Here is a 27,573-nt window from a genome sequence, read left to right as displayed (position 1 = left end):
CAACAATCTTGTTTAGAGTGGCTGGGATTGTGTTGGTGCGGCAAACACGGGAAGCTCATGCAGGTTGGTGTTAAAATGGCTCTCGAAAACTGAGGAGCAAGGAGACGACGCCAGGGTATTCAGGGTAAACGGTCTGAGGCGGCGGTGAGCTTCCAGACGTCCGGAACATCACAGAGATATCTTGTCGGCCTGTCTGTGAAGAAAATATCACAGGTAAATACTTTTTTTAAGTTCAGTTAACACTCCAAGGAAGAATACAAAACAGATTGTGGTGGTGGTGACAACAGCAGAGAAAGGCAGGCTTTCCTAATTACCTGGAACGGGTCTCATTAGCGTTCCGCTACAGGACAGTCAACATGGTCTGGACGCCACAATTCACATAGTTCTGGAAACACAATAGAAGCTTGGCGAGAACAATTCCATATATTTATGATACAAGAGTGCGTGAAACAGCCACAAAACGATGATCCAATATTTGAACCCACCCACCCACCCACCCACCCACCCACACACACACCCACACACCCACACACCCACACACCCACACACCCACACACACACACACACACACACACACACACACACACACACACACACACACACACACACACACACACACACACACACACACCAGCTTTGGTCAATTAGAGAGTTTGAAGTATTTGCTGTTGGTTCATGTAAAGCACAAATGGTAAGGTTGTGGGGCAAACTCTGCAGCCTGTCCCCAAGTCTTTGTGGCTTGTGGGACCATTTCCCAAAATAGTAAAGTAATAGCTCCTGGCTTTACTCCTGATTACAGGAAATTTATTGCTGTCACATTTCATGCAGATGGTGACTGAATTGTTATCTGGAATATGATTGATTTTAAATCATATGGATACACACAGCTCTGTCTATTAAAGTAGTTGCCATAATGCTTGTGTTTGGCCACAATTTAGTCCTCTGCTAGAGAGGATGCTGTTTTGAACAAGTCAACGTGATCAAGGATACTCCTCCCTATTGTCTCTTCATGTCTAAACAAACCAGACAGCACCATCTGGTGGTGCATACGAGCATTGCAGCGTGAGAAAAACGCAGAATGTGATACAGGTGGGGAAAAATCCAACAATAAAGATTCATGTATTTTGTTCTTCTTCCTTAAAAATAAATTTACTGTAATCTGCTCTAGTTACCTGGTTGACAGGCGGTGACCTCTGGTCCGTTGTCCATGGATGTGGAGAATACTGTGTATGGAGGGAAAACGGGGGAGCTGTCAAAACAAGGCTGCACAAAACGAACCCGGGCTTGCTTCTACAGCAGAGTGGCGGTTGTGGAATAAGCAGGAGCAGGTGAACCTAAACCAGGCTGAACCCTACATCTTGTATTCATGCGGGAGCATATGTGCAGCGCCCTGGAGACAGTGTGTGGGACGCGGCCCATGAATTGGCGCGCCAATACCCAAGCGTATATGTACCTGGTAGGCGTAGGGATTCTGTGTGTAGTTCATCGGCACTTGAGGCATCATGACCCCTCCGAAGTTGTTGCTGTACGAGTATGGCTGCAAACAGAGGAGGCACATATGCATACATAGAACTGAGCAGAGTGAGTACAGTGAAGTACAGTGTGCTGGAAACAGGTAAAACAATATCACTGATATGGTTAAATGTGTTTTGCAAAACCTGCAGTGCAACAGCTAATGTTTTTGAAGGCTGCCATTGCCTGGGAATATCAACAACTTAGACATTAACAATGACCTTTGTCATGAAATGGCTGCATGAGATTTGCCCCAACAATTAATAGCTTATTTTCCACTTTATTCCTGACTCTGATAATGAGTATCAATCAAGTCCCTCTTAGATGATAATGCACCTTCAAGTGCTGTGCATTGAGAGCACTGCTATAGTCTTAAAAATAATGTGTAATGTGCCTTGAAATCCTTTTCTCCTCTTTTTAGGGCTGCCACCTGAGATAGAACTCCTAATCGCATGTCTGTTTGTAGGCAATGTAAGATACCTGACTGTACGGGCTGCCTCCATTCATGAAGGCCGATGGCGGTGCTTGTGCCGCCACCCCTCCACCCATGGGGGAACAACAAGTACAGTAGACGTACTGGGGGGGAATTACCCATGGGCTTGGACCAACCAGACGGGAAGGCAAGGGTCCCCCTTATGGAGAAAAAAAAAAAAAAAAAGCAATCCTAGAAAATCAAGTGAATTCAGTAACAGCACATTGTTATTAAAAAGAAAAGACAGCCAAGATAATGACGTACGAGAGCTCCGTTCTTTCATGATGGCGGGGCCCAGCTTGAGTTTCCGGCCCTTAAAACAAATCTGTTGCTATAGTAAAAAAAAATGTAATTAAAAAAAGAAGACAAATCCTGTTTGTTGTGCACACACAGATCGGAAGTGTCGTTCCACTGAGGAATATCCACTCACCTCAATGATTGACTGGATGTTGACTTCTTCATTGAAGTACACAAATCCATAACTAGAAACAAAAAAATACATAAAAATAAATAACTGAAAATATAACATAGATGTGAATATCTTTTTCGAAAAATTGCCAATGAAAAACTGAGTTAATCCACATGAACATAATTTTTCTTTAACAGCTCCACTCACCCTTTGCAGATTCCGCCTCGGTATGTGATAATCTTCACTTCCTTAACAGAACCATATTTTCCAAAAAAGTCCCGCATTTCATTTTCATCCACCTGAAGAATGATTTTAAAAAACAACGAAAACACTTTAATGACAACAACAACAACCACATAATAATGCACAAGTCATGCACAAAAAATAAATAAATAAATAAATAAATAAATTATTATTTTGCAAATTCAAGGCCCCCCCTCAAATTTGTGGGGCATTTGTCGTGTTCTGTTCTCACATTCCTTGTTGCACTTTTGCTTAAACCTGGGTTAAAGCTTGAATTTGTTGAATGACCGAGCCTCATTTACTTTTTATTTTGGGACTGTTTGAATGCATTTGAACTCTGAGGACAATCACAGCAATAAAGTTGCACTTTTGACGATATATCTGATGTCTGCAGTTATTTTTAAGTGCAAATCAAAACTCGAACTGAAACAAAAGAAAAAGATTTTTTCTTTTGGGCCAAATCGCCGAGCCCCGATACCAGATTTATAATACACGAATTGTTGCTTTTTTAAAATGAGATATTTTACTGAATACTTGTGAATCGTAAGTTTTGCATCCAACGTTTTACAATAACAATCTCTTTAAGTCTTTTCGCAACGTTGAGTTGCTGTGATGACTGAATTTCCCCACGTAGGATTAATAAAGTCCAACCTTATCATATCTAAATGACTATGAATCAGTAAATGCATATCATATGTGTACTTCGACATATCCATGGTGTGCACCACGCCTTCTGCTCTTACCCTAACCTGAATAAAATGTGTACTGACGAAAGATTAAGTATGTGCACTTGTAAGGCAGCCAAGCAAATTTGGATGACTGTATTTAGACACTATAAAAAAGGTATCACTCACCATTTTCTAGCTCTACATTTTGGATGGGTGTGAAAGGTGGACAACAAACATGCATTGGGACTGGGATCGTTTCTGGCAGACTGGTTGGTAACAGTCTTACCTTCAAGTCGATTCCCCCCACAAAGAGGGTATTGGGTGTGAGTTTGCCCTCTGGTAGGATGTATCCATTCGACAACTTTAGAGTGGTGCTCCTGGACTTATTGATATCCTGGAAAAAAAAACAACCAAAGTGACCTATAAATGATTTATTTGCATTACATAAAAGCAAACCCGACTTTCAAGCTCGATCAACCTATGAATCTCATTTACCCAGACGTTTATGGTGCAGCCACCATGTGACGTGTATTGTCATTAAAATAGTCATTATTTTAGTAAATAAGGAGGAAAAAATGTTTTTGTATGAGATGACTCCATTTCTACACCAAAATGTCATACAGATACACTTGAAATGGTTTTAGATCAATCAAATGAATTAAATAGATGCTACTGTCAGTATGAAGTTTCTATTTTACGCTTTCTCATGTGGATTTGTTAGGGGTTTTTCTGTTAAAGCGCTTTGAAACTTTGTTGTATTTGACGCTATGATTTAATTTAATGACCTCATGAACTTTATTCCCGCCACAGGCTAATAGGCTATCCCCCCCAAAAAACACAACGAAACAAAAGGAATCAAGTAAACCCCTCGTACACTAGCAATAATAATGTGGATTACAAATACTCTTCACCAACTAATTTCTTAAACCGCGTAATTAATCAAGTTAATTTTCCCAACGAGCCATTAGTGCGCCATTTTCTCTGATCCGCCCCGACACGGCTCGAGCGCTAGCATTGTCGTCGAGCTAACTGGTACAAGAAATAAGATTAAACAAAATGTCTTCTTACAAGTAAGGCCTCTCGCTGTGGTTTGTGCACTAAACTGCTGCGTACCGATGAAATCACGGCAAAAACTTACCATATCTTAAAATATTTAAAACGAACTCAAACGGTCGACGTCCCGATATGCCTGGCAACCAAACCCGGCCGAGACCACGCCCACTTGACCCGCGTGACCCCGACACGTGGGACACGCGTTGATAGTAAAGTTCAATAAAGTTTTAAATAAAGTTTTCATAAAGTGTCTCCCCATCTGTATACATATAAAATATTTAAAAAAAATTATTCAAACTTTCATACAGCGACAGATAATAAATCACAGTATACTGTTGCTGCTTTATGCTCGACGTTACAAATAATAAATACACAACAAACTTGCTCCTTGTTATAATGAACAGCAATCCAGATTAAATCGAACTGTGATGGATGATAAGAATACATTCAGAAGAGATCAAAGCTCAGAACAGCAGATTAAATTCACACACGTCCAAAACAAAAAAATAAAAGTCTACCAAGAAGTAAACAACTGAGATGCAGTACAATATAAACCAAATCAATCATTTTCTTCATCAGATCGGACTCATTGACAATGTTAATAAAATAGCATTCATATTCTGTCAAAGCTCTGTTTAGCATTTACTGTGTATCTTATCTTTTCAAATAGAAAGGTTGACAACATGTGCCCCATCCATTGCTTGGTAGTTGGTCAATAGTTTGATTTACCTAACAATGCCAAACATGTTTGTCGCATTAAGCAGGCTGAGGTCTATAAGTGTCTTTTCACTTTTATTGTAAGTATGATTTTCTGAGTATTAACTAAATAAACATTAGTTTGGGATCCAATAAAATGCTTGGAGATAATGATGACCAGAAAATCATCTTTACTTCTTTCCATGATGTTTTACTTTTCCCAAATTACCACATACAATGAAACAATGTCGCTTTGGTTAAATAACAAAAATGGTTTTGTCATAGATTGGGGTATACAGTCTATGCCAGGGGCATCAAAAAGTTTTTTTTCAGGGGCCACATACAGCCCAATTTCATGTTGAGCATGCCAGATGGGTAAAATAGTGTCATAATGTCCTTACATCTAAACTTTAAACTTTTATTTTATAGAGTATACAAAATGAAACAAACACACACACACACACATACAGCCTCGTGTCTAATTTAGGAATAATAACTATTATTCATTCTTTTCCCCGTAATTGGTGACCTGGTGACGTCATTGCCGGTATAGTTCATAACTTAAAGCCTCCATCTGCACACGAGGTTCACTGAGAAACCGAGGTGTTCCCATGGAGACTTTCCATGTCAACAAGTGTTGAGTTTTCAGTAACGTTTCCTGAGTCTGGAGCGTTGACAGGGACACGGTAAACATCTTAAACATTTTCTTCTTCTCTGTGCGCTCCAGCTGCTTAGTGGATTAATTATAAACTGAGTACACGGTGCTGCTGCTGCGGGCACTTTTACCTGATACACCGTGTCACCCTGAAACCCGCCGACTTCACCTGACAGCCAGCGAGAGATGGTAAAGCCTGGCACACACCACAGGATTTTGATTAGTTGATTAGTCTTTTAATTGTCTGTCGCGATCCGAGTTCCTGGAAAAAAGAAAAAAAAAATAAGGTCAATTTCTTCCATTTATCTTTTTGTTGTGCTTCTTGTCGTCTTAATCGATATGTTAGTTTTTCCATTGTATATATTTCCTGTATTATGTCGGTCCATTGTTCCCGTGTCGGTGGATCCACTTTACCCCAGTTCCTTGTTGTATAGCCTTTTATGCAATATTTAAACCTGATATCTATCCCCTGCATGTATGTCATTTTCCATTAGGTTACCCAAATAAATATAGGCTCCGAGAGATGCAGAACGATTGGTGGACCGATCTAGCTAAGACTACCCAGCTATGCGCAGAGCTTGGTGACTACAAGGGGTTCTACGAGGCCGTCAAGGGTGTGTATGGGCCAAGTCATCAGGTTCAAAGCCCTCTTCGTAGCTCTGATGGTCAGGAACTTCTCACCGACGGCACCGCCATTCTCAATCGCTGGTCAGAGCACTATCAGACTCTCTTCAATACCGACCGCTTCATCCAGGACGCCGCTATCAACCGTATCCCCCAAGAACCTATGAGAGAGGAGCTAGACGATCCTCCCACCCTTCAGGAGACAACTTGCGCTATCCACCAGCTTAAGTCAGGCAAGGCAGCCGGTATAGATGGCATTCCTCCAGAAATTTGGAAAAACGGTGGACCTGCTTTGCATACAAAACTCCATGAACTCTTCCTGTGCTGTTGGGAACAAGGTGAGCTACCTCAAGACCTCCGAGACGCCGTCATTATTACCCTGTACAAGAACAAGGGAGAAAAATCAGATTGCTCCAATTACAGGGGGATCACCTTGCTCTCCATCGCAGGCAAGATCCTTGCTCGTATATTACTGAACAGAATCATCCCGACAATAGCCATGGACCATATACCTGAAAGCCAGTGTGGCTTTCGTTCAAATAGAGGAACTACTGACATGGTTTTCGTATTACGTCAGCTGCAGGAAAAATGTCGAGAACAAAATAAGGGTCTCTTCGCCACCTTTGTCGACCTTACCAAAGCCTTTGATACCGTAAGCAGGTCGGGCTTATGGCTGATCCTGCAGAGGCTTGGCTGCCCTCCAAAGTTTGTTAATATGATTATGCAGTTGCACTTTAACCAGCAAGGTCAGATCAGGCTAAATGGGGAACTTTCCGAGTCATTTCCTATCAAGAATGGAGTTAAGCAAGGTTGTGTCCTTGCTCCAACACTCTTCAGCATATTCTTCAGCAGCATGCTGAAACAGGCCACTGAAGATCTTGAAGACGAAGACAACGTTTATATCAGGTATCGTCTGGACGGAAATTTATTCAACCTCAGACGCCTACAGTCCCAAACCAAAACCTTCAATCAGTTAATTCTGGATCTGCTGTTCGCTGATGATGCCGCTCTCGTCGCCCACTCTGAGAGAGCTTTGCAGCATATTACATCATGTTTTGCTGAGGCTGCCCAGCTTTTCGGGCTGGAGGTGAGTCTTAAAAAGACAGAAGTTCTGCATCAACCCGCCCCCCAGGACACGTATATCGCCCCCCACATCACCATCGGCAACACTGAACTAAAAACAGTACAACAATTTAAATATCTTGGCTGCATCATCTCCATTGATGCTCGCATTGATAAGGAGGTTGACAACAGGCTTGCGAAAGCAAATAGCTCATTCGGCAGACTGTACAAACGAGTTTGGAAAAACAAACACCTCAAATCCAACACTAAGATCAGTGTGTACAAAGCAGTTGTTCTTACCACCCTTCTCCACGGTTCAGAAGCCTGGGTTCCATACCGCAGCCACATCAGTCTCCTTGAACGTTTCCATCAGCGATGCCTGCGCACCATTCTAAACATCCACTGGAAGGACTATGTAACCAACACCAAGGTCCTGGAACGTGCAGGAGTAAGCAGCATCGAAGCCATGCTTCTAAAATCACAGCTTCGCTGGGCCGGACATATAGCTAGAATGGAAGATCATCGTCTACCAAAGATCATCATGTTCGGCGAGCTTTCGAGTGGTCACCGGGACAGGGGTGCTCCAAAGAAACGATATAAGGACTGTTTCAAAAAGTCTCTCAACATCTGTGGTTTAAACCCAAGCGAGTGGAAAACACAAGCAGAGGATCGAGTTGGATGGCGTCACACCATCAACGTAGCCGCCTCAACCTTTGAGAGTGAACGTAGGAGCAACTTAGCTGTAAAGAGACAACAACGGAAAGACCGGATAGCACAGCCATCAGACCCAGATGACCAATCCTTTATCTGTCGACACTGCAGCCGAGCCTGCCGTGCTCGCATTGGACTTATGAGCCACGAGAGGTCTTGTGGGAGAAAACGGGGTGGACCTCCTTCATGAATCTTCGTTCGCGAAGCCAAAGCCATGATGGACCCAAATAAAGTATCATACCGCTCTTAGGAATTTCTTATCTTAGTTTATTTTGTTTGCATTGTTATATGTATAGTTGTCCAAAACATCTGTATCTTCTGGCAATTCCCAAAATATCTGTGTATGTTCTATATTGACTTTCCACATTCTCTCCAGCATGGCTCATTTACGTTTGATTATTTACGTTTTGTCTTGGGTATAATAAGAAATCTGATTTGATTTTTCCAGGTGAATTCCCCCCATGCCCGCGAATAACTGAAGTTCTTTCCACATATTTTGCCAGTCTTTGTCTGGAATTTTAGCATCGAATTCCAATTCCCATTTTTTTTTTTTATATAATCAGTTGGGTTTTTGTTTATTGTCAGTTTTTGATGTAGTGGAGATGTTCTGATTTTATTCCCCCCCCTAAATATATTGAATATGGTTTGAATCACACCATTCACCTCCATAGAGTGGTCCGTCCTAATTTCCTTTCTGTAGTAGTCGCTCATTTATAAATACTTAGAAAATTCATGTTTTCCCAGATTGTATTTTTCTCTCATATTTTAGAAACTTTCCAGCTCCCTGTCTTTTCCTAGAGTACACCATGCTGTAATTCCGCTGGTCTCCCACTGTTTGAATCCCTTTTATGCAGCCGGTTTAAAGTTACTATCAAATGTAATCTATTTTAGCAGGTTACAATCCTTCCTTATCCCATAGATTTTTATGATTCTAAACCATAATTCCAAAGTAGACATTGTAATTGAATCCAGTTGTTTTTTTAATTTTAATGTATACTTCTTTATTTCCAATGATGTTTTGGATAGGGTGCCCGCTGAACTCTTCATCCTTGTCTTTTTATTTAGGTGTGTAGTCTGGTTTACACCAGCTTATCAAGTAACGAGGCCAAGGCGCATAAAAGTATTCTTTTCCCCCTATATCCTTTGGCAGCTGGAGAGTTTCATACCTGATTCTGGGCTTCCTATACCTACCCAGATGAATCTAGATATCATCCTGTCCCTGGTCATGAATTGAGTATGAGGGACATCTATTGGAAGAGTGTGGAATAAGTAGAGTAGTATATTTATTTCAGTTATTTAGATTCTCAAGGTAAGATCCAGCGGTAAGGTGGACAACCTTTGAATGTCATTTTGTATCTGTTGTGTTTGTGTTGATGATTCTTTAGTGATGGCGACCCCCAGATATTAAATCTTTTTTAAGCTCCAATTAAGATGGAATGATTCCAGTATCGGTGGAGTGTAATTAAATGAAAGTATGTGTGTTTTTGAAATGTTAATTTTGTATCCCGAGAAGTGTCTGTAGGTTTCCAAAAGTTCCATCAATAGTGGGAATGATATTGTTGGTTTCTCTAGGAAAGCGATGATGTCGTCAGCAAAAAGTCCTATTTTTGTTCCATTCCATTTACTGTAATACCTTCCAGTTCTCTATTCTGGCGGACCTCTTTCGCCAGTGGTTCTACAAATAGAGCAAATCATGTAGGTGATAGGCTACATCCTTGTCTGGTTCCCATTAATTCTGTTGGTCAAGTTTCTATTTATCCTAATTCTAGCGGTGGGCAATTGATATAGAGCCTTTATGCATTGTATTGATTTACTATTAAATCCAAACTGTTTTAGCACTTGGTATAGGAATCTCCAATTTACACAATGTTATGGCCCGCTCGTTTAGGCCACAACAAAGAAGGGAGAGCCACACAGAAAGTTTTAAACAATAATTTTACTTGAAATTATAACAAATCATTACATAACAAAAAGGTATGCAGTGTTAAATCAGTAATCCGTATGAGGTGGACATGTTGGGTGCAATGAAAGTCGTGTGTGTAAAACAAAATAACCAAACAGAAACTGGCAGGATCTGGGCCGTCCGGGCGAGAGAGAGAAGGCGAAGGAACTGAGGAAGCCTCGTTTTATAGACTTCCTCACAGGCGTCGTCAGTCTGCAATCACAAAGAGAGGTGGAGCTTCCCAGCAGCCAGGAAGGTGAACGAATGGCAGATCAGCATAGCAGACAGCAGAGGACCTTGCGTAGCAGCAATGAAACCCGCCCGAGCCCAGCACCTGTGAAAGACCACAAACAGCCAGCCAGACAGGAAGAACGGAACACGGCCATGGCCGTCACAACAATCAAATGCTTTTTTTATGCTGTGCTTGGTCTATATTGTGCAGAGTTCTTCTGAGTTTGTCATCCTTTTATAAATCCTGTTTGGTCTTCTATAATTTCTGTTATGAAGGTCTTCAGTCGTTTTAAGATGATTGTTTTGTATATTTTATAGTCCACATTTAATAACGAGATTGGCCTGTAATTCCCATAATGCTCTTTATCTCTTCCTTGTTTGTGAATGACTGTAATTATTGCTTCAATCCATAATGGTGGCATTTTATTGTTTTTAGTGTCCAATTGAAAGTGTCCAGAAGTAGTGGTGTTAAATCCTCTTTCAACATTTTGGACCACTTTGCAAGGTATCCATGGCTACCTGGAGATGTATTGTTTTTAATGTATTGATCTCATCAATCACCTCTTTCATGGTGATATCTGCCGTTAATTTATTATTTGTAAGCTGCCAATTGAAAACATCCTTTAATTTCCTCTTCTGCAGATTCAGGCTGTGTGTCTAATTCCTCACAGCATTTCTGAAAAATATTCTCTATCTTCTGGGCTATGTCTTGTATCACCTGTAGATGGCTCTCTGATTTTACATATATTATTCCTCACTTGTTTCCATATTTGTTTTGCCAGCAGTTCAGTAGCCCTCTGGCCTGGTTCGTAGTAGTGCGGTTTCAAGAATTTAGTCTTTTTTTCAACTTCATCTAATAGCGTGTAACCTGCCTAAATAGGGGTTAAATAACAGTTGTAGTTATTTGTAATCATTATCCATTTTCATCTTATGTTGATATGTACTTTGAGTTTTATTTTGTAAAACCAGAAGTATATTTTCTGTGAAACCGGAAGTAGTGAGCTTGGCTATTTGAGGTAGGTTAATAGCACTAATTTAGAGCACGTTTTGTTTTTACGATGAGACTGTTAAAAAAAGAGAAAAATGTATGAAAACCCCAACCTTTTGTGTTAAAATTAATAAATTATTTGGTAAATAAGATCCTGATTTGAAATCTTGTTTTAGATGTCGGAGATCCAACGAAGAGGAACTTTTATTTGTCTCGGCTTCTCCAGAAAAAACTCATTCTTGGTAAGCTAGCTCTCACGTGTTCCATTAGTGTGTATGTGAAAATACCACGAGGTAAAGAGGCTAGCACATGCTATTAAGGATGAATTACAAATTCTAAGTTGGTTTTGAGGGATACTTTTGATCCCTCAAAACCATTTCGTTTTGAGGTAAAATGTCATTTAAGTTAATTTATGAGAGGTAAAAGCAGCTAAGCTGTAATTTATGTACTCTGTTAATTAAAAGGGTTTATTTCATTTCTTTTATTTTAAACCTAAAAGCCTATGTTAGAAAAGATTAAAAAGAGAGAATCTATTAAGTGGATTTATTGATACAAATTGATGTATTTACACTTTGCTAAAATGGAATATTCTGACAACTTGAAAAGTATTTTATGGAAATTGACTTTGGTTTTGTGTCAAATGAGGCTGACAAGCGATCCAGTGATGGTGAGCCTCCCAGTCGACAACTGACCTCCCAGTTGGCCACTGATCGTCCAGTCAACCCAGGATGATCCAAGTCGAACTGTGAACCACCACATCGTTCAACGCATCTTGTTGTAGGATTGTGTCAGTCCCACTGACCCACACCAACGAGAGCCTACGTACCTTACCCTTGACTATTTCACCGACTTGCCGACTTGATTTGAACATTGATTGGATCCACAACAGACATTTTCGAATGGACAATTTATAAATTTTTTTTTAATTTTTCTTAGTATCGGGGCCCATAGGTATTGTAGTTGTATATTGTTATTGTTCATCTATTTGTTCAAACTAAAACATTCAAAACAACTGCATATACCTGTGTCCAGTAGTTATTGCTTTTACTCCCAGCTCCTACGAGCCTAGTAGCTACGTGTACATACTCTGAAGTAGGTTACAAGTAAATCATATATGAGAGTTAGCATGCTGACAAAGTTTGTTCAATTGAGCGGCTATTTTGGGGGATGGCCTAAGGGGGGGGGGGGGGCTAGGGTTATGGATCACTAGCTAATTAGCTGGGTCCCACCCACTTTGGACCCCACCCCAGGATTAGGCTTACGGGACAACCCAAGCTGAAAGTGACTTGCTTTGCTTTATCTGAACATCAAACCCACTATAGTATCATCATCAAAATCATCTTACTGTCTAGACAGAGCTGCTCAGGCTGGTTTAATCTAATAACAGTTGTAAAGTATTTGGATCAGTGTGATAACTGCAAATAATATATGTAGCACAACAAGGGTATTGTATGTTATCCCCCCTCCCCCTCAACTTCTCTTCTCTTCTCCCTCTTCTCTTCTCTCTCTGTCTTTGTAGAAAAAAACAAAAACAAAACTCTTTCAGTCTCCTCTGGTATCCATCAAACATCTCAGCGGTAAATGGTTCCAGAAACCCAAAGCGGCTTTGAACTGACTGAGATAGCATGGCCGCATACCGTGTCTGATAAAAGGCTTGAAATCCCTTTTATTCCTCTTACTAAGATAATCATTGGCAATGTGAATGGACGTATCTCGTTTCTTGTCATAGCGCAACCTTTTTCCCAATAGAATAAATAAATCTCCACCTAAGTGGAGGATAGGGGGCAGCGCTTACCCTACAGCTAACATTAAGTAGAAATAGGTGACTGCATTAATTCCCTCCTCAGTCAGTATTAGGAAGATGTATCTTTGAATGGAGTACCGTCACAGCAATCAATCTGTGTTGAAATCCAACGGGCCCCGTTTACACACCGTTTTCAAGTGAAACCGGGAAACTCTCTTTGCGTTTAGGGTGAGAGTTTTATCTTTCTATTTTACTTTTCTTCTCCTCAATGTTCCTATATTTTGCTGTATTGATTTTATCTTCTTCTTTACAAGCATTCTGGAGACTCTCAACAAGCATCCCTTTTGACATGATGCTGCCACCACCGTGCATAGTCAGTTTGCAGTGTAGTTTCTGGAATAACTACACATCTGATATAATCTAATGTCCTCAAAACAAAATTTTTGTTTCATCAGACAACAGAAACCTTCCTCTAGATCATGTTTCAGTCTCCTGCAAGCCAGGAAATGTTGGAGGGTTTGAGCTCGGCTAAAAGTGAAAAATGAAACATTATCTTATTTCTTTGATTTGAGAAATGGCTGTCCATGATTAGTTCTGTGAGGATCAGAGTGTTGAAGTGTATCAGACAGAAAATACCACTGAGCCAGGAGAACAGGATGTAGATACCTTAATATTATCAAAGTAACAGAAGTGTAAAAGCTGCACTGTGATAGTTAATTAAAAAAGAAATCAGAGAGGATACAATGAAAATTCTGAAAAACCCCAGAATGTTTTAACTATTTTTTCCCTCGAGAATTTTTTGTTCAGGTTTGGTAAATAAAAAAATATATCAAATACAATATAGAGAAGCAAAAGTTATTGTTGTTTTGTATAGGTTATTATGACATTTTATTGGTACGGGCTCCTCAATGTGACCCCTAATTACGATAAGTTTAACGCTTCTGCTGTGAAGAAATATGACAACATTTTTTGAGACCTTAGAAATGAAAAAAGTCTCTTATACAACAGAAAATGATTGTTTGGCTTGTAAAAGCAAAAGTTAAAGATGAGTGCTGAAGTCTGTGCGGAGAAAACAAACAAGCACAAAAAAACATAAAGCCCGCCTCCTCCCTCGTGTGTGTGGGTGTGTGGGTGTGGGTGTGGGTGTGGGTGTGGGTGGGTGTGGGTGTGGGTGTGGGTGTGGGTGTGGTCTGGAGTGAGTGGGTGTAATGACCTCGAACGTCCACCAGGTGGAGGCAGACGTCGGCGGGTCAATGCAGTGACTGTGACGACCAGTGATGTGTGCCAATATTTCAAACTTACTTAACCTTCTCTCTATAGGTCAGAGACCTATTTGATTGGTTGGTTCAGCCCTGTCTGGATTTTATAGACAAGGAATGTCGATATTTGGTGTCGACGTCTCCCATCCACTTGGCCAATAGTTTAATGAAGCTGTACTCCTGCCTGATGGGTTAGTGAGAATGATATTCAATTTCTAATTCCTCAATCAGTATGTATAGTATGTGTGTTTGACTATTTCTGTCTATAACAGATGAGATTTCAGCATCAGAGGCCAATGGTGCAGAGACTCTGCCAAGCCAGCACATTACCTCGTGGCTGCAGAGTCTTTTCCTGTTTGCGGTTGTGTGGTCTCTGGGTGGGACCATAACTGGAGAAAGTCGGAAAAAGTTTGATGTCTTCTTCCGCAAGCTCATCGCTGGCATGGATAATAAGCACCCTCGACCCAAGAGTGTTCAGCTCAAAAATAACAACATCTTTCCTGAAAAAGGTCCTATCAGTCTATAAAATAATACAAATTTGACTTGTATTCTGATTACTATAGTGACCGAGCCAATGCATTTTTAACAATATGAATATATCTTTGCAGGTACCGTCTATGACTACTACTTTGTTAAGCGTAGAGTTGGACAATGGAAAGTCTGGACTAATTTAATCACGAAGGAAGAGAGCACCATACCAGCTGAAGCCAATGTTAGTTTTTTTTTTGTTTTTTTTAAACCACACAAGTTAAAAAAGAATCACTGAGAGCTACCATGCACACTGAAACTTTGCTGTTTTCTATTAGGTGGCTGATCTAATCATTCCCACCATGGAGACTGCACGTCAGCTTTTTTTCCTGCATACTTACCTGGAGCATGAAATACCCATGCTGTTTGTCGGCCCCACTGGTACTGGGAAATCTGTCATCAACACAAACTTCTTGGTAAAGCTGCCTAAAGAGCGGTACATGCCGAACTGCATCAACTTCTCTGCCCGCACCTCTGCAAATCAGACTCAAGACATAATTATGTCAAAGCTGGACCGAAGAAAGAAGGGTGTGTTTGGGCCTCCGGTGGGAAAGAAGTGTGTCGTCTACGTTGGTAAGGGTGACTCACAAATAGTACCAACTGATATTGCAAAACAGAAATGTTAAATCATGAGTCATTGAGAGCTTTTATTTATGTTCCTTTGTAGATGACCTGAACATGCCAGCTAAGGAAATATATGATGCCCAACCCCCAATCGAGCTGTTAAGACAGTGGATTGACCATCGTCACTGGTATGACAAGAAAGACACCTTCAGACTGGACATGGTTGATGTGCTGTTCATGTCTGCAATGGGGCCTCCTGGTGGTGGAAAGAATGACATTACAGGTCTGTTGAAAGTTGTTGGTTTTATTTTGTTTGTCTGTGTTTGGGTGGGTGGGGGTCTGTATTGAAGAAAATGGCACTTGGATGTTTGACTGTAATTAACAAAACGTTTGTAATTGTAGGTCGTTTCACACGTCACTTGAATGTCATTTCAATTGATTCCTTCGACGATGAAACCCTGACCACGATATTCAGCTCCATTGTTGACTGGCACTTTAGCAAAGGGTTTAAGGCTTCTTTCCTGAGGTAAGAAGCACATTATGAAGAATAATCACGTTCAAAATGTAATGTCTTGTTTTAAATTACAAACAGAACATTTTAGAATGTAATTCCATAATTCACATCCCCACATTTCTTCTCTTTTGTATTATTGGCAACACAAAAATGTAATCTAATGTAATTTTTTATCCCAGGCTGGGTGAGGATATAGTTCAAGCCATGATGGCGGTATACAAGGATGCAGTGGACAGCTTCATTCCAACTCCTTCTAAGTCACACTACATATTCACCCTGCGAGACTTTGCTCGAGTGATACGAGGCATACTCCTGACTCCACACACGCACATGCAAGTAAGAGTGGAAAGAATATAATCAACTGTTAAAATAAGTTGTCTGAATTACTCTTGCAGCTTCGCTTTATCTATGTTTTTGTATGATTTATGTTAGGATGGAGATAAATTGATTCGTCTCTGGATCCATGAAGTCTACCGTGTATTCTCTGACCGGCTCATTGACAACAGAGACAATGAAACATTCTTTAACATTGTCAGAGAGAGAACTTCAGACTTCTTTGAGCTGAGTTTGGAAAAGGTACACAGTCACACAAAACGTTTTTGAGAAGTTTGTCATCTAACACATTGTCACAAAACGGTAACCCAACAAAAAAGTAAAACTTGGAGCTGTAGCTTCTGTTCATTATGGCCAAATCTTTCCTCTTTTTTGTTTAGCTCCTGGGTCACCTCAGTCTAAATGATTGACAGTAGTAGACAACTGCAGCATCCGCAACTTGTTCTTCGGAGACTATGCCCTTCCCGATTCTGACACGAAGGCATATGATGAAATCTCAGACATGCAGTCATTACAAGAAGTGATGGAGTTCTACCTGAATGAACATAATACCTTCAGCAAGACACCCATGTCCCTCGTAATGTTCAAGTTTGCTATTGAGCATATTTCTCGCATCTGTCGTGTCCTGAAGCAAGACAACGGCCACCTTCTACTTGTTGGCATCAGAGGATCTGGGCGGCAAAGCGCCACTAAACTCGCCACTTTCATTAGTGATTACGTCCTGTTCCAGATTGAGCCAACCAGGACCTACAGCTTAGCAGACTGGCGAGAGGACCTGAAGCGCATGATGCTTAAAGCTGGCTTCGAGGGAAAGTGTCTTGTGTTTTTGTTCAACGACAGCCAAATTAAGGATGAGGCCATGCTGGAGGACATCAGCATGCTTCTTAACATGGGAGACGTACCTAACATCTTTGCTGCTGATGAACGTGCAGACATTATTGAGAAAGTTCAGAATATTGCCAGGATGGAAGGCAAAAAGCTTGATTCAACGCCACTGTCAATGTATAACTTCTTCATTGAACGCGTGAAATCCAAGCTTCACATTGTGCTAGGTAGGCTCCTTCCCATGACTTTTTCACATTTGTATTTGCCTTACTCTTTTTACAAAAATTAATATCACTTTTCAACAGCCATGAGTCCCATCGGTGATGCATTCAGAAACCGCCTCAGGATGTTCCCTTCTCTCATCAACTGCTGCACAATTGACTGGTTTCATGATTGGCCAAATGATGCTCTGGAGATGGTGGCCCATAAGTTTCTGGAGGATATAGAAATGGAGAGTGATGCCAAAGAAGCGTAAGAGAAAAGAGAAAAAAAAACCTCTACTAACTGTGCATGAGCTTACTTTGTATTGCATTGTTTAATTTTTCTGACATTCTGTTTTTCTTTTCACTTAAAGTGTGGTGGAAATGTGTAAGACCTTCCAGACAAGTGTCAGGGAGATGTCTGAAAAGTATCTCTCCAGATTAGGAAGATACAACTATGCCACTCCCACTTCCTACCTTGAGCTCATTCTCACATTCAAGACTTTACTTGAAATGAAGAGGAATGAAGTGAACACTGCAAAGAATCGCTACATCACTGGTCTCTAGAAACTGGAGTTTGCCTCTTCTCAGGTGACGCACTCTGTCAAGCTTTTGAATTGTGAACAAATGAAATCTGTACTTTGTGTTTCTTATTTCATATTATATATTACAGGTATCAGTAATGCAAGAGGAGCTGACAGCTTTGCAGCCACAGCTCATCCAGACCTCAGCTGAGACGGATACAATGTTGGTTAAGATAGAGAAGGAAACAGTGGAAGTAGATGCTAAGAAAGAACTTGTTTCTGCTGATGAAAAAGTGGCAAATGAAGCAGCAGCTGCAGCACAAGCAATCAAGGTAGGCATGTCTTTTAAGGGCTATAACGTATACTTTGCAAATGCTGAATTTAAAATACTTCATGTAAGGTTCAGTTAGTTTTTTCATCACATCTAGTAATTGTCTCAGAAGATTATTGATAAAGTACATATTTGCAGTAGGGTTTGCTTATTGGCTGTTATCTATATCCAGTTTTCACACACTGATTGTTTATACTTGCCCTACAGGATGAGTGTGAGGGGGATCTAGCAGAAGCAATGCCTGCGTTAGAGGCTGCTCTTTCAGCCCTGAATACATTGAAACCTTCAGACATAACTTTAGTGAAGTCAATGAAGAATCCACCTGGTCCAGTGAAACTGGTAATGGAGTCCATCTGTATCATGAAACTCATTAAACCTGAAAGAAAGCCGGATCCCAGTGGTTCAGGTAAGATCTGCACTTTGGAAACACTCTCTTTATTGCTGAACTATTTATAAAAAGATTCTCAATGTATACTTTTGAGATATTATTTAAAAACTGATGTCTTGCAGGTAAAATGATTGAGGACTATTGGGGCCCGTCGACGAAGCTTCTAGAAGACCTAAAGTTGTTGGAAAGTCTCAAAACCTACAACAAAGATAACATTCCTGCCGCAGCCATCAAGAAAATCCGAGATAAGTTCATTAACCAGCCCGACTTTCAGCCCTCTGTTATTAAAAAGGTGTCCTCTGCATGTGAGGGCCTGTGCAAATGGGTGCGAGCAATGGAGTCCTATGAACGTGTAGCCAAAGTGGTTGCTCCTAAAAAGGCGAAACTGAAAGTGGCTGAGGATGAGCTCGCTGTGCAGATGGGCACATTGGCAGTGAAAAGAGCTGAGCTGAAAGAAGTTGAGGACAGATTGCAGAGTCTCAATGATGAGCTGGCAGCCATGATGGATAAGAAGAAATACTATGAGGAAAAGATTGAACTATGTTCCCAGAAGCTCATCAGACTGGAGAAGTTAATAGGAGGTCTGGGTGGAGAGAAGAGTAGATGGACAGACGCTGCAGAACAACTAGCGATAAGGTACATTATAACAATCTTATTGTCTTGTATTATGGTGTGTTAAATGTATAATTAATTAGATTGTAATGTTTCCCTTTTACAGATACACAAATCTGACAGGTGACATACTCCTCTCGGCTGGAATTGTGTCGTACCTTGGTGCTTTCACAGCAGAATACCGCGTAGAGTGCCAGGAGCAGTGGCACACCCTGTGCCATGAAAAGAATATCCCATGTTCTGAGGACTTTTCTCTCAGTAACACTCTAGGAAACCAGGTGGCCATACAGGCGTGGCAGATTGCAGGACTGCCAGTGGACTCCTTCTCCACAGACAATGGAATCATTGTGTTTAACTCCCGACGGTGGCCCCTCATAATTGATCCTCAAGATCAAGCCAACAAATGGATCAAAAACATGGAAAAGGCCAATAAGCTTGTTGTCATCAAACAATCGGATGCCAACTATGTGCGAATCTTGGAGAACTGCATCCAAACGGGGACCCCAGTTCTTTTAGAAAATGTTGGTGAAGAACTTGACCCAGTACTTGAGCCTGTGTTGCTAAAGCAAACTTTCAAACAGCAGGGTGTAGAGTACATAAAAATAGGGGAGAATATTGTGGAATATTCAAAAGACTTTTTGTTCTACATGACCACTGGACTGAGGAACCTGCATTATCTTCCTGAAGTGGCTGTGAAAGTCTGCCTGCTGAATTTTATGATCACTCCACAAGGCTTGCAGGACCAGCTATTGGGGCTCGTGGCTGCCAAAGACAAACCTGAGCTGGAGGAAAAAAAGAACCAACTCATTCTGGAGAGTGCTGCTAACAACAAGCAGCTCAAGGAAATCGAGGATAAGATCTTAAAAATGCTCTCGTCTTCTGAAGGGAACATCCTTGAGGATGAGTCGGCAATTAAGATCCTGTCTTCTTCCAAAATCCTGTCTGAGGATATCTCTGAAAAGCAAAAAATTGCCAGTGTGACTGAGAAAGAGATTGATGATACTCGTATGGGCTACTGTCCTGTCGCTGAGCATTCCTCTTTCTTGTTTTTCTGCATCTCGCAACTGGCTAACATTGAGCCAATGTACCAGTATTCCTTGACCTGGTTCATGAACCTCTACCTCAATTCCATTGCTAAGAGTGCAAAGAGTGATGATGTAACCCAAAGAATCGACAACATTACAAAGCACTTTACTCTCAGCATCTACAATAATGTTTGTCGCTCACTTTTTGAGAAAGATAAGCTGCTCTTCTCTCTCCTGCTGACTGTTGGCATCATGCAAGGAAAGGGCCTGATTGACGATCAGGTCTGGTGATTCTTTTTGACCGGTGGCATTGCTTTGGATAATCCTAATCCTAACCCTGCTCCAGAGTGGCTGTCTGAAAAATCTTGGTCTGAAATCGTCAGGGCCTCTAGTCTTCCACATCTGAAAGGTTTCTTCCAACATGTTCAAGACAATGTCTCCAAATGGAAAAACCTTTATGATTCTGGAAAACCTCACAAGGAACAGCTGCCTGACATGTGGAGTGAGCTTTTGGGACTCGATCGATTGGTAGTGATCAGGTGCTTCAGACCAGATAAATTGGTTCCGGCAGTGCAAGACTTCATAGTGGACAACATGGGGCAAGCATACGTTGAACCACCGACCTTTGACCTGGCAGGGAGCTACAAAGACTCAAACTGCTGCTCTCCTCTCATCTTTGTGCTATCGCCAGGATCAGATCCAACTGCAGGTAATAGATCAAGAAAATGTTACGTGTCTAAACTAACAAATAACAGCCGTATTGAGATAGAGAAGGAGTAACTTGCCATTTTTCTTTTATGATATCAGGTCTGCTGAAATTCGCTGCTGACCTTAACATGAGTGGCTCTAAGACTCAAACCATCTCTCTTGGTCAAGAACAAGGACCCTTCGCTGCTCAAATTATTAACAAAGCCATCAAGGAGGGCAGCTTTGGAGCGGATATGTCAGGAAACCATCACCCCAGAGAACACAGACCCTAACTTCAGGTAGGCTTTACTACATTTGAATAAAAAACAGACTCTCTTAGAAATGACACAATGAAAAAAATAACACTTGTGTGCTTCTCTCTTTCGATTGTGGTTAACCAGTTACCCGTCTGACAAGTTCCCAGTTAGTATCCTGAAGAATGGAATCAAGATGACCAACGAGCCTCCTAAAGGAATTAGAGCCAACCTTCTGCAGTCCTACCTGAGTCATCCTATATGTGATCCCAACTTCTTTGGATGCTCCGGAAAACCGGTCATCTGGCAGAAGCTGTTGTTCGGTCTCACTTTCTTCCATGCTCTAGTGCAGGAAAGGAGGAACTTTGGGCCTTTGGGTAAGAGACAGAATAGACTGTGACTCCTATGCTATTTGATCCTTGTGTGTTTTCATTCATTCTTCGCTTGTTCAAATGTTTAATTGGTTCATTTCTATGATAATTCTGTGTTCTAAAATAGCTGTTGGTCTTGATTTCGTCCATTTTTTTCTTTCAGGTTGGAATATTCCCTATGAGTTTAATGACTCTGACCTGAGAATCAGTGTCAGGCAAATCCAGATGTTCCTGGAAGACTATGATGAAGTTCCTCTCGAGGCACTCAGCTATCTCACAGGTAATCATTTGTATTGTTGTAAAACCTGCAGGCAGTCAACCTCCTGCAGAGCAGCTTCCTGAGTAACTTGCTGCTGCTGTACACAAAACTTTTGATCTGTTATTTTTGTTGTAACATTGTCATACATAATGTGTCCTGTTTTTGTAAATATAACTGGCGTAATACATTTTAAACTTGACATAACTTCTGAACTCATATGTTCTTGTATTTAGATTTATGTTTAGGTTTTAATGATCCTTTTTCCTCTTAGGGGAGTGCAACTATGGTGGCAGAGTTACAGATGACAAAGACAGACGTCTGCTGTTATCTTTGCTGTCCGTCTTCTATAACTGGGAGCTGATAGAGCAGGAGCGCTACCATGTGTGTGAAGGGGATCTGTATTATGTTCCTGCTCATGGCTCCTATCAGGTACTATCAGTGTTTTGGTCAATTACTAATTTATGCTACACTTATCCGTAACAAAACAAAATGAGGCAGTGTCTTTCTCGCCCACGTTGGGTTTTCATGGCCGTGTTGAGTAGCAACATTATAGATAATTTACTTATCATCTATGGATTCAGAATTCAGAATCGTTTTTCAGAATAAATATTTAATTTCCTTTTTTTCAGGAATATGTCGATTACATTCGAGGCCTGCCAGTATCTGCAGATCCTTGTGTGTTTGGACTGCATAGTAATGCTGACATCACAAAGGATAATCAAGAAACCAATCAGCTCCTCAGCGGAGTTCTGCTGACTCTCCCCAGGCAGTCGGCTGGTGGGGCCAAGTCTTCTCAGGTTTGATGGTTTAAATCACTCACCATGTCAATTAACATGTTAGTCTTATTACGCCTCTGAGAACGGTACCCATGAAACCTATCTTTCTGTTCTTATATTTTGCTTCGTGGTGTGACGTTGTGTTGTAGGAAGTCGTCAATGAGCTTGCAGATGACATCTTGTCAAAGTTGCCAGCAGACTTTGACATGGAAATGGTGACGGATAAATACCCAGTTACCTATGAAGAGTCCATGAACACCGTTTTGAGACAGGAGGTCATCCGTTTTAACAGGTAACGACAACTTTTGAAACCACGCAGTTACACTAAGTGTTAGTTTTTCTACCAGAAAATATCTTTCAAATATACTTCCCAGAAAAGTATGACTTCCAGAGATGTACAGTAACAATGAAAACTGGGTCATAAAATTTTCCTATTTCCCGTGTGGATTCTGGTAGAGTAACTTTAAGTGAAAGGTAGCAGTTGAGTCATGTTCATTCATCCGTTTGTGGAGAACCCTTGAAAGATTTCAGAATTAGCGACTAATCACCATTGTCTCTTTTATGTCAGATTTACAGATGTGATCCGCATCAGCTTGGTAAACATCCGCAAAGCTCTGAAGGGCCAGATTGTCATGTCTTCTGAACTTGAGGAGGTTTTCAACAGCATGCTGGTGGGCAAGGTGCCCGCTATGTGGGCAGCCAAGTCATACCCCTCCCTTAAGCCCTTGGGGAGCTACGTGACTGATCTCTTAGCCAGGCTGCAGTTCTTTCAAGTAAGAATTAGTGTTGTTTGGGACACAATGACCTTGAGCTCATTTAAAATTGGAGTGCCAAAATGTTTTTTTTTATACTAAATTCTTTGATTGGTCATATGATAATATTTAAAGAATTTACAATATATTTCAGCACGTATTGGCAAGAAGTGAAGAGCTTAACATCACTCTGAATGTATCTGTTATCAAGCATTTATCACATTTCTCTTGCTCACACTAATAGTTATGTTTATGCTTTAATTCCTTGGCAGAGTTGGATCGATTACGGGCCGCCCACAGTCTTCTGGCTCTCTGGTTTTTATTTCCCTCAGTCATTTTTAACTGGCGTGTCTCAGAATTTCGCCATTGGCTTTGAATATGAGGCATGTTGTTATATTTCTATCCTTTTACGCACTTCTGGTTATTTCAAATATTATAATTATTCAAGGACATATACTCAAACCAAGCTGTGTTTCAGGTAACCAAAGAGGAAGGCGACATGGAGGAGAAGCCAGAGGATGGAGCTTACATTAGGGGGCTGTTCTTAGAGGGGGCACGCTGGGACAGGGAGAATATGGTGATCGGGGAATCCCTCCCCAAGATTCTCTTTGGCTCGTTGCCCATCATCAAGCTGAAACCAGGAGAAATGGCAAAGATCCTGCATGAAAACATCTACACTTGTCCTGTTTACAAAACCAGTGCTCGCCGAGGGACCTTGTCCACCAGTGGACACTCTACTAACTACGTCCTATCCATTGAGCTTCCATCTGACAAGCCACAGAAACACTGGATTAACCGTGGCGTAGCATGCCTCTGCCAGCTGGATGACTGAGAGTTTATATTAGCCTGCATTTATAGAGTCTTTCAAGATGGCTCTGATGGGATTTTATGTTACGTAGTTCTGGAGACAGTTTTAGATTTAACAGGGGCTAGCTAGTCAAGACAACAGGAAAGAGTGTTGTTGTAGCGGTTTCATCCCAGATCGACGACTTAGTTTAAAACTGTGGCGGGGGAAGTAAAAAAACCAACAAAAAAACCTGGGACCGAAAACGTTTAGACAACTTATTAGAATAAGTGAATTATTTGTAGCATTTCAGTAACCTAGGATTAATAGTATTGTATTTTTACACATAAAGACAGTTTAAAATCGCGACGGGGGAAGAAAAACAAAAAGACATGTTGGACTAAAAACTTTTAGATGACTTATTAGAATAAGTGAATTATTTGTAACATTTCACTGACCTAGGATTAATAGTAATGTAGTTTTACACATAAAGACACATAGTTTATATGTTTTATAAAGACACATAAAGTAGCTCAACAGCGGCCGCTTGCCCGCAGTGGTGAACGGACAACTCGTCCACGGACAGCTGTCGTCAGCTGTGCTGCTTCTCTCTGTTAGTTCACTTTTATAATTATTATTATTAAATATTATACTAAGTCATCAAAATGTTTTTAGCCGGACATGCTTTTTTTTTTTTTTTTTCTTCCCCCGCCGTGATTTGAAACAATCTCTGTGTCGTCTCTCTGGGAATCGTCTATCTGGGATGAAACCGTTGTAGTAGTTGACGAGTTCAGTGGGATTACCAGAAAGTGTGTGTGTGTGTGGGGGGGGGGGGGGGGGATAGATGAGTAGTGAGGGAGGTTGAGAGGGTTGAGGGAGTGATAGATTTGCGGTTTCGGAATGATTTGGAATGTTTTAATAAATTCTGAACTCTGTCACAACGTTTTTGACTACAGGAATATTATTTCATTGGTGTAAATGAAACAGAACATTTCCACAAACACACAATGCAAAGTGTCCTTGTTTTGCCATATAGTATGTCAGCCTCACACTAAATAACTATTTAGCATTAGATTTACTTGGTTAAAGCGTTTACTGACACTCACTGTTCTAGTCCTATTGTATTCTCATATTTCAAAGTAAACATCATACACAAATATACTTATATCTTTGCTCTACATGCATACAAATTCAGTCACTAAAGGCTGAGTTTCAAAACATCTGTTAATATTTTGACATTTCATAATATGGTGATGCTGGTGTTTATTTACACTATGATGCAATTTACAGGTATATATATGTCCTATAGGGCTAGACTTATTAAAGAATGGTTGCTGGTTTCATATTTTGTTGCTTGCTTCAGAAATAAAATAATAAAATAATTTAGAATTACAGCACTCTTACTAATTTTCAATAAAATTTTTGGTCAGACCACTAGTTACACTTTACGTCCATGTTTGTTGTGAATAATTCCGTATCATATAGTTTGGTCTGATGCACATTTCAATAGTTTACAATTCAAACCTGCTGCTTGGGAACTCAGTGGTTCGAACTTTTGTATCTCGGCAAACAAAAACCAAAAAGTTCACTACCGGGCTTGGTTGCCTTTTTACATCTGAAGTTTGCATGTTTCCTCATGTGTGGGACGTCTTTGACACCCTGGTGTCCTCCCACATGTGTATTAGGAGAGTTGACGTCTCTTCCATCCAGGATGTAAACTCCCTTCAGCCCAATGTAAGCTGGGATTGCTTCTTGCCAAACGTTGCATCCCCAAGTTGAATGAACGTATGCAGAGACGAGGTGAACATTACAAGTTAGTGTCAATCTCTTAAACATGAGTGCAGGCGGCACAGAATACTGCAGAAAGCATTTATGTTCTTGACTCAAACACAAGATGGCAGCAGATGCAAACCAGCATTTATTACTGACCAAACGGCCCCACACTGCCTGAAGCTGGTGTTTATTACATCTTGACTGAGCTCTATAGACCCTTACTCTGCAGTTTCTATAGAAGTACTATAAACAAAGATATTCATCAAGTACATTATGCACATTTCAAAGGAAACACTAGTATAATTCTGCCTGGTCTAAAAATGTAAAACCGAGACTGTGACTCTGATAACTGATCATCCATCTACTTGTGTAAGAAGCTAAATGTCGGCCTCACCACACTTGATTAAGTTCTGGCCCAGAGCGTGACATTGATTTCCTGTCCTGGCTAGAGGATTCATAGCTTAATTGTAAACTAGTGATACTCAGCATAGGATAATTGTTGTTCTTACCATGAGGCCATGTATCATAATACAAGATGCCACACATCAACTCTAAATGTTTTCTAAGAAAGAAAATATGACTTTTTTATTCTAATGGGATTGTGTTTGCATTTAAGTCCCAAGGGGGATGGTCTGACTGACCCAACACAATAAGTTTAGATCTTCTGTGCGGTGAGTGGCACTGCCTGGCTGTATTTATGGCAGCATTGCTCCATTTTCTTTTTCTGGAGTCAGCACTTGTGTGTTTGAATATAATTCATTCAACATCAGAATTCAGCTGCTGCACCATTACCCACTTTATATCACGGGGCATAAAATATTGCAGCCCTAAATCTATACATCATAAAACCCAGCTGATGGAGGTTCCTGTTATGAATGCTCCCAACTTAAGTGGTGATGTGTGTTCAGTGATAGTTGGAGTCATTCTCCAGCACTTCACCTCACACAGTTTCAAGCTGTGAGACATGTTAGGAACTCAATAAAGCAAAAGATGCACTGTTTCGGCTTTACGTGAAACTATCTTCGCGCCTCAGACCAACTATCGCCAGGAAAAAAATCCATATTTGCAAGGAAATAAAAACTTTCAGTTCATGGAGATGACTAAATATACCAGACTATCTCTGCTCACACTGAATGAAAGTGTGATTTTATAATCGAATGACAGAAGTCTCGGCTTAGTTTTATCAGTGTTCATACTTCACTGAAGTGACTAGAAGAAGTTCATTCAGAGTTGATAATGAAATGGTAGACACTTCTATCTCTTCAGATAAGATTCCCCTTGATGATTAACTCAATGATAAAGAGTTTTATTACAGGAAACGGGACAAGCTTCCAGCGCATAAATCACACAGCACTGCGGTTTTGTGTGAGCAAATGATGCAGTGACCTTGATTTGTACAATAATGAAGTCAACAGTCCCAAGTCATTGAAGCTATTTGGAGCATGTTGTTTGTCCTGCTGAGTCACAGAAACATTGCTGCCCAGGGGATGTGGCCACTCGTCTATTTACATGACCTCCACACACCTGTGGTTGCGTTCACCCTGGGAGATTGATAAAAATCCTTTAATTGCATTTCAGGGGGATGAGTAAAGCGAAGTCACTCATCTTGTTAGGCACTTCCCCTTGAGGATGTCATCTTAGCACTGAACCTTGAGCATTGCAGCACAATAACTCGTTTTCTGTCAAAATCCATCATCCTGATTTCGGTGAGATTATAGATTCTACTAATACTGTCTCAAATATTAAAATGTTAGTTGTAATAACATTGTTGCCCATTCACCATGTTGATTATAAAACCAGTAGT

At 40.7% G+C, this 27,573-nt stretch overlaps 2 protein-coding genes across 2 annotated transcripts; one reads left to right on the top strand and one right to left on the bottom strand.

Annotated features, from left to right (window-relative positions):
* Positions 1 to 340: 340 nt before the first annotated feature.
* On the bottom strand, positions 341 to 6,404 carry dazl (deleted in azoospermia-like; the record flags this gene model as incomplete). Its single annotated transcript, XM_080485142.1, has 8 exons — positions 341 to 385; positions 1,454 to 1,537; positions 1,993 to 2,144; positions 2,249 to 2,315; positions 2,415 to 2,466; positions 2,601 to 2,692; positions 3,591 to 3,698; positions 6,390 to 6,404. 8 exons carry the CDS (start codon positions 6,402 to 6,404, stop codon positions 341 to 343), a joined length of 615 nt encoding a protein of 204 aa, XP_080341268.1.
* Positions 6,405 to 6,583: 179 nt separating this feature from the next.
* On the top strand, positions 6,584 to 24,044 carry LOC308122958 (dynein axonemal heavy chain 3-like; the record flags this gene model as incomplete). Its single annotated transcript, XM_080485141.1, is given in 29 exon segments — positions 6,584 to 6,670; positions 14,331 to 14,460; positions 14,542 to 14,778; positions 14,878 to 14,981; positions 15,076 to 15,370; positions 15,465 to 15,644; positions 15,764 to 15,887; positions 16,055 to 16,211; positions 16,308 to 16,451; positions 16,589 to 16,615; positions 16,618 to 17,260; positions 17,339 to 17,504; positions 17,608 to 17,797; positions 17,801 to 17,824; positions 17,907 to 18,089; positions 18,296 to 18,494; positions 18,599 to 19,112; positions 19,195 to 20,401; positions 20,405 to 20,822; positions 20,921 to 21,042; positions 21,044 to 21,099; positions 21,187 to 21,431; positions 21,589 to 21,705; positions 21,956 to 22,113; positions 22,314 to 22,481; positions 22,610 to 22,752; positions 23,029 to 23,233; positions 23,485 to 23,595; positions 23,691 to 24,044. Coding segments are annotated over 29 exon segments (6,708 nt in total).
* Between the last annotated feature and the right edge of the window lie 3,529 nt (positions 24,045 to 27,573).

This window comes from Lipophrys pholis (assembly GCF_963383615.2).
Source record: "Lipophrys pholis genome assembly, chromosome: 17".
NCBI lineage: Eukaryota > Metazoa > Chordata > Actinopteri > Blenniiformes > Blenniidae > Lipophrys > Lipophrys pholis.
Note: the sequence above shows the minus strand (reverse complement) of the source record. Positions and strands in the feature narration are given on the sequence as shown.